The 10,694-nt window shown below is 43.0% G+C and overlaps 1 protein-coding gene across 1 annotated transcript in view; it reads right to left on the minus strand.

Annotated features, from left to right (window-relative positions):
- Positions 1 to 6,304: 6,304 nt before the first annotated feature.
- The window catches only part of dennd1c (DENN domain containing 1C), a 12,882-nt gene continuing 8,492 nt past the window's right edge, over positions 6,305 to 10,694 (minus strand). The window contains exons 16-21 of the mRNA XM_083926512.1: positions 10,500 to 10,550; positions 10,353 to 10,400; positions 10,115 to 10,219; positions 9,783 to 9,865; positions 9,477 to 9,690; positions 6,305 to 8,576 (exon numbers count right to left, since the gene is read on the minus strand). Coding sequence (XP_083782638.1) covers positions 7,566 to 8,576; positions 9,477 to 9,690; positions 9,783 to 9,865; positions 10,115 to 10,219; positions 10,353 to 10,400; positions 10,500 to 10,550 — 1,512 coding nt within the window. The 3' untranslated portion in view covers positions 6,305 to 7,565. The remainder of the gene's footprint in view (positions 8,577 to 9,476; positions 9,691 to 9,782; positions 9,866 to 10,114; positions 10,220 to 10,352; positions 10,401 to 10,499; positions 10,551 to 10,694) is intronic.

The raw sequence follows: 10,694 nt of genomic DNA on the forward strand, positions 1-10,694 counted from the left end.
TGCTGGAAAAACACCTTGGGGTCCCCGAAGAGGAGCTGGAAGGTGTACCTCGGGAGAGGGACGACTTGAATACTACTTAGCCTGCTGCTCCTGCGACCTGGCCCCGGATAAGTGGACAAAAATGGATGGATTGATGTCTTTCAATAAAAAATATAAATACTTGGAAATTTTGTTTCTAATTTCTCTGTTTGTCTCCCTTTAATTGACTGACAGAGTGTCCCTACCTCCCTGATAGTATGAGATACTTTAAATAAGGAGCCATGGCGAACATGAATTTAATAAATAGTTCAATTCATTAAACTGTAGGAATGGGCACAAGTAGTTAATTCCAAAACCGAGGGATCGCATCAATTCCTCGAATTCTAAGAACCCAACGCATCTTCCTGCAGGAATAATGATGCACAGCAATACAGCCTACCCAACCACTAATGCTACCGATCGCAATCAAAACAGTCACAGTTATCCTTAAAGGATTTATTTTTTCACAGCCACAACTTCAAAACATTGTTTCCTTACGAATATTGTAACTAACTTCACGTTCGCATTCTGTTGTTGATTAGTCCCACTGTGGAGAACATGCGCTCCGCTGGCACAGAGGTGGCAGTAATCAGTAGGTGCTGCTTTGACACAACGCTCAGGTTTTTGTACTGGTGCCTGTTGGACTTCCACCACTCCAGTGGGTTTTTCTGAGGATGAATGCAAGGCTCATTGAAACAAGCTTCTAGCTCGTCCTCCCCAACGAGTGCCATTGTTTACCAACTGAGTTAAGTTGAAATGAGGACTACTCAAGGAATCGATCACTCGTGCCCATCCCCATTAAACTGCATTGGGTAAATTGGGTGCTTTGGTCCCCCAGGACCCCAATACAATACATAATACACCCCAATATGTCTTTTTTTAAAAGCACTTTTTAAAAAAGACACAGAAAACAATTCCTTCCTAGTCTTAGGTACAAATTCATTAAAAAAGTAATGATAACCAAGCTGGTATGGTTAAATGCCCCCCCATTTTTCCATTCAGGAAAAGTTTGGTCTTAGATGTATTTCCCTTGTAGAGCTCAGATCTAACAGTAGCAGTAAATCAGCTTGAAAGGCAATTCTATTACTTTCTCCACATCTGCCACAAAATGATCTACTAAAAAAAGGAAGCTTCTCAGTGTGACTTATCATGTATGGAAATGGGTATGAAGTCTACCCGCTTAACTTTGATTGTGGATGACTCATTCTTCTTTTTTATTTTTAACTGATAAGTCCCTTTCTTCAAAAGCCACCATGCAGAACACGGGGAGGCTGTTCTGGACAGGGACAGGAGTCATACTATTTGGACATGAACAAAGTTTGTTTGATTAGTAATAATGAAAGTAGGCCACGCCAGCCCTCAGCTGACAAAGAACAGCCTTCTAAACTCGCACAAGGCCTTTTGTCTCTAATAATTAAACCCTTATGGCATCAGAGTGATTGATGATTTGGCAAAAACAAACAGTTCAGATCCTGTTTGTACTGAACTATGTGGTTTGCGGTTGAAAACGACATAAATAAATGAAAAACGATTAGAAGCAAAACCTTTAAAATGTTGACTTTTTAATGGCAAAAAAAGTCAGAGAGATAAGGAGTTGTTTCTGATTGGCTCAGGGGGGCACGTGACCAAGCTCATTTGCATATGGACAGGCAGGTAAGCGTGGGAGAAATAGTTTCGGCTATGTCGCGAGCACACCGACCACAGACTGGATTAAGTGTTTTGTCGGTTTGCCAGAGCAGCTTCCTTTGAACCAAGAGTCCCCGCCACAGAGCCGTGGGTCATCTCACCTGGACGCTCAACAACCGGCAGGTAACATTAACTCCCCCTGGACTCATCAAAGTGTGCCCTAAACAAGACAATCCGTAGCCTACGGGTCGAGCTAAGAACCAAAGCATCTGTGCGTCTTCGTGAGAAAAAGAGCTCCTTCATTTCTGAACCTATCTTTAGTGGTTTCAGTTGTCATTTATTTCACAGTAGCAGCAGCAGCAGCAGCAGCAGGAGGAGGCTCAGCTGAGCGGAGAGGGGACCGGTTAAACAGGTGGAGCAGGACCTGCTGCATTCCGCGGAGCACAGACATGCATCCGCCTGTAGCAATATAAAACTTAGGTGGGTGTGTCCAGAGGCGATTTTAGAGTATTTTGGGGCCTTGGGCGAAAATGCACAGGTGGCCCCTCGAACCAGCGTCCATCACCATTATGTTATAAATAATCTGACACCAACCAAAAATGTGTGAAATGTAAACTTTTTTCATTTAACATTTAAAACTCAAACATATTATTAACATGAAGGAGAAAAAAAAACTTGCATTGGGAGTGGGGGGAGTCAAGTGGGACCCCCCTTAGGGAGGTCAGGTCTCCTACTGTCACTGCAAACTTTGTGCATTGTCACTGCTGTAGTTTGTCAGCCATCGCAGGGCCCCTACTGGCCTGGGGCCGCAAGCAGCACCTCTGAGGGTGCACTCACACTGTCCTTTCGCACCGTGCCCCGGGCTTTAGGGTACTTGTCCCCCCTCCCTCTCCCCCGCGCCCCAGGCCCCATTTTACTCACACTGCCTGGGCCTCGCGCAAATGCTTCTCGCTGTCCATACGTCATCACGCCGTAACACGTCACACGCATTGATTGACGTCATCGCGATGGGTCGCTTTGTTTACAAATCTTTCCATAGACCTCGGAGTTTTTGTGCGTCTTGTCGACTGTTTTTGAATATTTTCATCCGACCAAATCTGCAGTAAACACTCAACCTCCGCATTACACCAACGTGAACCTTTCGCCGCCATTGTTGTTGTTGTAAATGTCCACGCATGGTCCCTCCTTCTTTTTTCTATGTCCGAACAGGCGCACATAAATTACATCAGAACCGTCGTAGGCCTCGTGCTCGTGCTCGTACACGTGCGCGCGCTCGTACATGTGCAAACACGCTCTACAAAAGCCCACCTCTCTCATAACTGGTCGCAGTTATGCGCGGAGCGGGTGCACTCACACTGGTCAAACGCACTAGGCTTTAGCTGAAAAACCAGTTTTGGCCCGGTGCGGAAGGACAGTGTGAGTGCGCCCTGAGTGTGCTGGTGTGATTAGTTTTTCTGGGTTCAAGGAGGAAATTAGTCCTGTGTGAAACACATTCAACAGAATCTTTGGTGTGTTACAGAAGTGTTTATTGACCTTTGTGGTAAATTTCAAGTTCATACTTTCTGGAGTATTTGTATTGGACTAAACTATGTACAGGGATGTTTCTCATGTTTACACACATAATTTACATAAAACAATTTGCCATTTTTTCTCAAGAATTGTAGTGCGACTGGTTTACAACATATCCTAAATTGTGCAGTTCTTTCTGGGAGCAATGACATAAATTCTTCATTGATATAACATTAAAGCTGTCCTCCAGTCAGAGTTAGTAAGATCTTTCTCTTGTATTCAAAGCTGTCAGAGGACTAGAAGAATCATATTTCCTTGACAGGTTGCTTCCATGTCACTCAAATCAATTCAGAAACTATTTATGAATAATATAACAGGGTAAAACATCTGTTTGGCAATCAAGCAGTTTAAGTGACTGACTAATTAAAATCCTAATAAATTAGTATTACCATACAGAAGTTCATCTAATTGTTTTTCACGTCATCCAGCTTTGGTGTTTTCGTTGTTTCCATGAGCTTTAGCAGACCTGACACACAGACACTGTATGCACCTGAAATGATGGTCTTATCATTATTGGACCATAGCCAAAGTTTACATCAGAAAATACTTAGAGCACACTGTCATCAATAACATGGTCTAGTGTTTGACTATCTGGTTTGCACACTGTGAGACAATGACTCTGACGACACTGACCTATTCATTGACAAAACTTTTTTCTTTTGAATTTAAGGATTTTAAGTAAGTTACATGCTTTTTCAGGTGATCTATTGTAATCCTAATCATTGTGCTCTTTATACGAATTGTTTCGAGAAATGCACTTGCTATTTTGCAAATGTTGAGCATGATTTGAGAACTGTACCAAAGAGAAAAATTTGATTTGACATAGACCTCCTCTCTTAGTTAATGGTGAGAAACCCATTGCTTTGTTTTTACTCTTGTACATAAGGGCTTGGACAGTGATGAGACCCATTTGATCAACCCCTTTTTTTCCCCAGATGCCCCACTGTTGTTTCTCTCTAACTGATGCTGTGTTGGTCCAGATGTAAGATCACAGGCATCATAGATCTGATCGGTACTTTGTATTCCTCAGGGAGGTAAGTTCCGACTAAACATATATTGTGTGATTTCATCCCTGTGTACATGTTCGCTATTAGGGAGACTCATGTAATTCTTTATTTTATGGATCTGTAAATAGGAAATTTCCTGGAATTAACTATGTATTCTAGTACTAGTACTAATTATAGAGAAAATATAGCCTGGAAATCAGACAAATCTGTCAAACTCAACTTTTTCTGGCAGATAGGGGTTGACCCTCTCTCATACAGGCCGATTTACAGCCAACCTGGACCTGGGTGGACAATTCACAACAGTTTTATCTTATGGGGAGCCAACGATGATCAGTCTGCCAGTCATCCAGTCTGCAGGTCCGTTCAGAGCAGCACAGAACTCCGATCTTTCAAATCAGACAGCGCTGATCAAATATGACTTGATATACCATTACTGTATTTCCTTTTTCTCGCATAAGAAAAAGATTTTAGTGTAGCCTACTGTTTAGCTGTGATTTAAGAAAGTTTACGACCCAGCCGTCATTGTTTTCCACTTCCAACGCTGCGCCATTTTGTTGTTGTAGTAGTATTGGTAGTACCATTGATAACACCTCTTGGAAGCTGAAAAGAAACTGAGAGGTGACGCCAGCATAATTAGTACCAAATTACACAGTACTCTTCATGCCTGGTTCAAGACCTTAGAATCTGCCCACTCCACAGAGTTGACTGACTCGCCTGGCTAAATACACAGACGAGCTGATGAGTGTCATGGGGGGACTAATGATTAGCCAATAAGTGTTATGGTCCGGACCACTTGTCAAGCTATGTGTTTACATCACTGGCCAATCAAAACCAAGTGCTTACGCCATAGGCTCCGCTCTGCTCCTCCGTAGCCTACTCCGTCACAGCCACACAGTCTATGGTTGGCGGCAGCTGTAAAACGTTGAATAAATTGCTTTGACCATCGCTACCTCCATGAAACGACTTAGTTCAATGTCAAAACTGATCGATTCAGTCTGATAACATTTTGGAAAGTCTAAAAGAGCCACAAGATTGAATTATTTTACCCCCACTCATGTTAGCATAGCACTAAGGAGGAAGTTAGTCGGCTCTGACCTTGTGATTGGTTAGGGGAAATCAAATCCCCTCCCCCATGTGCAGGGAATATCAGACTAAAGATGGAAACTTAGTGTAAAAAGTTGACAATTCTGTCTGATATAAGGCTAGTTCTCTCCAGGAAACCTCTTGGAAATGATTAAGATATTGCGTACGAAAACTTTGCATAGACTTTATTTGACATGCTGCATATAATCGATCAATAGTGTTATCTGGAGTTGTACATTTACTGACCCCTCTGCCTGACCTGTGGGATTCCCTCCCCAGCTCTTTCACCATGGCCATGCAGATGCTCACCCCACCTATAGTGTCAGTGTTTGTGCCCACCTTGCTGTCCCTGCTTAGCTTGGCTCTGCTGCTGCTGCTGTGTGTCATTAGGAAGAAAAGAAGGATGGAGGGAACATACCAGCCCAGTGCAGAGGAGAGAAAACAGACAGGGTCAGCGGGATCTGAAAAACCTGGCCTGCCTCTCCCGTTACCCAAAGAAGAACGGCTCATATGATGAAAGTATAGAAGTGGACTCACCCCAGTTATTGTGTAAACCTGTGGATCGATACCTCCCATTTTCTGATGTTGCTGTGCTGCTGTCCTCTGGGATCCTCCGTGTTTGTCTTTCCACCAGCAAATCTTCAGACACACTAAACACTGTTTGTTCTGCACATTTTCATTTTTTGTGAATAGACTGATCAGCCTGTCAATTCTATCACCTGTTTCACTGCATGAAAAGAGGAAATGTGTATTCTTTTCATCAAAAATAACTCACTCCCTTTATTCTGCCACATGAGGAACATGAACTGTTTATTTTGTATTTGTACAGATGTTCTGTGTATGTATTTGTAAGAAGAATGTTTTACACTATTTCCAATTATGAATGATATTGATTAATACGGGGACTGTGATGCACTTTTGTCAAGCTCTGATGAACTTGATTTCTGAGAAAAAAAATCAGTATGTATTATACACAAGGGGTTCTGTTATTAAACCAATAATGTGCACGCACACACAGTTGTACGGTTCTAATTGTGTCTCATGTCTCGGAGCATCAAAGAAGAAAGGGATGTTAGATGTACAAAATGTTTAGTTTATTACGTGTGAAGTGAATCAGATTCTGTGTGAAGACTTGCCAACATGCAATCATTTTCCTAATTTGTCAGTTTTAGCTGATGCAGTCTCTCACACACATACACAATGGGCCATAGTCATACAGTAGCTGATATGTAAAACATAAATTGACCTCACTGTTGGAGAACTTTTTTATTTCCACCATGATATCCTGTTGCCTTCATTTTTTACGTGCAATTCACCATTCCATTTCACTGTCATTTCATCACAATATTCAGACAAATAAACAAAAACCTGTTTAAATATTTGCTTAATCGTTGCAAGGTACTGATGTTTTTCTTATTGTCAACAAATCCCATGAATATACCAAAAGCTATTAAAAAATGCTTGGGTGAGCCACGCTGTCACAAGGTAACCTGCTCTTTGATTACGATGAACACGCCTGCTGAAGTGTATTTCGACTCCCGCATATACCATCCTGCTGCTCTAAATACTCGCCAACACACCAAGATCTGTAGATAACAATAGAGACTAACAAATGCACAATAGAGGCCAGATCAAGTCATATAATTTCTAGCCAGATCAGGTCCAGAATATCACCTTATTTGAACTAGAAATCATAGAAGTTCTACTAAAAAGCTCCGCTATAACTAAATGTTTGTAATGACGTAAAGTCCTGTACTCAGCCTGGACTGTTATCCAAAATCTGACCAGCTGCCAATAATTTAATATTCTTATTATTGGGACGGGGGATCTGACATCACTGCCTATGAAATTACAGGGACAGATAGTTCATTTAAATAAATAACGTCATAGCATGGAAGACTGAAACTGAAATCCTCCTGCAGGCCAAAAAGCTTTTTCCCCACAGACCACCATTGTAAACATGTTTATAAGACACTTTTAACTGTAAACAAGATCGGTTATGACTCTTCTCAACTTTTAATACATGGAGTTTTTGTAAAACTTTCCTCAAGCTGAAAAAGTGAAAAAAAAAACACATCATCTCAATGTAAAGTGTATGGGACCAAGCAGCCCGGCAGCTTATAAACATTCTGGTTGCATGTGAGTTACAGACAGGCAGGGGAAATCAAAATGACTGAAATACAGACTTACACATTGCTTATTTGGGTGTTTTCATGGGATTTGTCAAAGTAAGCCAAACTAGAATGTCACCAACCGTGTCCTTTAAGCTTCAAATCTCTTCTTAAGTTCAGACACTCTGATGAGAGGCAGGTCCTCTTCCTCAGAGCGTTTGTTCTCTTCTGATACATTCGGGTCACATGGTGGGTGACCTTGTGCTTTCTCCTTGCTCTGAAGCATTTGGCGAGGTCTCCCGGGTTCTGCCGGTTCCTTGGTCCTGGACTTGCCCCGAAAGCCCTGGCTATGTGGCTGAGACTGGAAGCGTGCTACAGCAGATAGCACTTTAGGAGGAGAGGGGGTCTGTGTCATCTCCCGCTCCTCTTTCTTTACTGCTTCTTCATTTCTTTTTCCCTGACCTGCTGTCGGTTTAGAGTCCACAATGAGACTCTGAAGCCCGGGAGAAGTTGTGTGTTTCAGATCGCCTTCCTGTCCTCGCTGCTCCTCCTCATTGTTGGCACGATGGGGATTCAGTTCTATAAGCTTGTTTAAGACCACCTCTTCGCCTTTCTCCTCATGCTTCTCTTTCCCCTCTTCTTCTCTTGCTTCATCTTTCTGCATTTCATTGGTTCCTTTTTCCATCTCTTGTGCCTCGGTTAACGTCTCCACACTCACATTTTGCTTCCCTTCCTTCTTCTTCTTCCCCTCTTTCAACCCTTCATCCTCCCGTTTATCAGCCATTTCTTTCATAGGGTCCTCCCCTAAACTCAATCTATTTTCTTGACCCTCTTTTTTCATCTCTTCCTCTAACTTCACTTCTTTAAATATGTTTCCATTGTCTATTTCTTCTTCTTGGTTCCCATTTACTGCTACCTGCACTTCTTCCTGTTTCTCTCCGACCTCAATCTCTCTGCTTTCTTGTTCACCCATTTCACACGCTGCCGGCAGACTCTCTGTCCCCTCCTTCTCTGGTACACTGGTATCCAGGCACAGGTAATCAGAGTCTTCTGTTAGGTCCGACAGCTCCTCTGTGGTTTCCAGATTCCAGCTGTGCAGGCTGCCACTGCCGCTGACGGACAGGGACAGGCTCTCCTGGCTGGGGTTGGCTGGAAAACCACGCTGGAAAACACAACAACCGATGTTACACCAGAAACCACATTTATGTGTGGGTCAGTTCCTCGTCTTCTAAAGGCCCTGACACACCAGGCCAACTGTCAGACATAATAGCTTTAGCATTAGTCGGCCATCATCAGCGGCTTTTTGGAAGATTCAGCATGTTGAATCGGGTGCAGTGCTAGTTGGCGAGTGAAATCACTCTGATTGTCGATTCAGTTTAAGCAAATCAGTGCCCGACAAGAGAAACAGAAGTGAGGAAAATTATCGTGAAATTGTTTAAAAAAATCCTTGTTATAACAGGTAAGATTATTTTTTAGCGATTGTGCTCTTTAGCAAATGGTTCTTGAATTGTTTGAGTCATTGTTTGCTCACGCGCATTATATATCATTGTTCTTTCAACATCAGGTTGAACGTACCTATGTTTCCCGGCCTTATGTTCCCGCTTTGTATGTGACCGACGATGTTCCCCGCTTTTCCCAAAAAGGGTTCTACTGTAGGTTCCCCGATCTGTTATTTTTTCCACAATCAGTGCGGAATTCCCCGGCAAATAGGCCTATGTAGACCTTAACACTACCCCCTAACCATAACCCCTAACCCTAACAAAAAGCTGAATTGAATCAGCGAAGGCATAGGCTTAGGCGACTGGGAAACATAGGGTCCGAGAAACATAGGGATGACCCCTAATGGGCTAACTAGCATCTTGACCCCCATCAAGTTGGTCTTCCTGTTTCCGTTTTTAATGACAAATACAGACTACTGCCACCTGCCAGCATGGAGAGTTATTTCCTCTCACATAGGTGCAGAACGTAAGCTCTAATTGGCTGTTGGCTGTAATCTTTCCGGTTAGTTTAAGTGCAACTTTTTGGGCGAGACAGGATTGGTGTGTCTGAGCCTCTACAGTACCTTTGTGATATAGTCATGGCTGTCCGGGCCAAATAGATCCAGGCTGCGCGTGCCATACAGCACGCCTCGGTCGTGGTAGCTCCGGGAGCTGAGCGTGTCAAAGATTTCCCCCAGCAGATCCATCTCCTCCGGGTCACACAGCAATGAATCTTCCCCCTCATCCTCCTCCTTCTGGAGCTCAGAGTCAGGCTCGACCACAGGCCCAGACACAGCTCTGATGCACAGAGATAACAAACGGGAATGCTGCATGCTTCATATTCTTAAATTTTGGTTTTGTCCATCTCTCAGTTTCTCTCTGACTCTCACCCATCCCATGTGTCTCCAGTGTGCTGGATGTCCTCCTCGTCTCTGGGAGACCTAAATTTGTGAGCAGGCCGACGGGGACGTGACTGACATGAAGCAACATAGAGTAACAAAGCAAAAGGATAGCAAAAGACATTCCCAAAACAGAAGTGACAGATATTGGGGTGTTAATAAAGACAATGAAGCAATAGAAATGGAGCAATAAAAGGTGCACAATAACACAATAAGGCATGCAGGACAGTAGAATAAGTAGATTAGGTAATGATGAGGATGTATGTAGTTTAGTTACATATATAGTTAAAAAAGATAAGAGATTGTTTTGAGACAGTTCTCACCCTCCCAAAGTGTTGTGTGATTGGCAGGCGGTTCTGCAAGCAGTCAGATTGGGCACGGCGGTGCGACACAGATCCTCCTCTCTGAAGGTGTTCTTCATTGTGGGCCTGCGTTACACGCACATACACACACACACACACACACACACACACACACACAAACAGGGAAGAAGTATTACAGTAAAAACCACGGCAGAATTGTATTCACTTGAAGCTCATACCCACATAAACAATGACCCACCTTGTGCACCAGCAGGTTTTTCAAACCAGACTTGGAGAGAACTTTGGCCTGGGGGAGGTTGAAATTACTATGAATAGATTTGTTTTCGTAACGAAGACTGAATTCATTTGCCCTCCTCCCAGGAAAAACACCTTGATTTAGACTCACCCTCATGTTGGCTTTGGACTTCATGTTAAGGATGAGAGCTCCTCCCCCTTTCTGTCAAAAGTACAAGTGGATCTGTGTTGCACTTTTCAACCAGAGCAAACTTCAAACAGTTTTATTAAAGATTAAAATAACTTACCTTTAAATTACCAACTAACTGTTGATAAGATTTGCTACTCCCTATAAACAGACATAAAC

Source organism: Echiichthys vipera (assembly GCF_963691815.1).
Source record: "Echiichthys vipera genome assembly, chromosome: 2".
In the NCBI taxonomy this organism is placed as follows: domain Eukaryota; kingdom Metazoa; phylum Chordata; class Actinopteri; order Perciformes; family Trachinidae; genus Echiichthys; species Echiichthys vipera.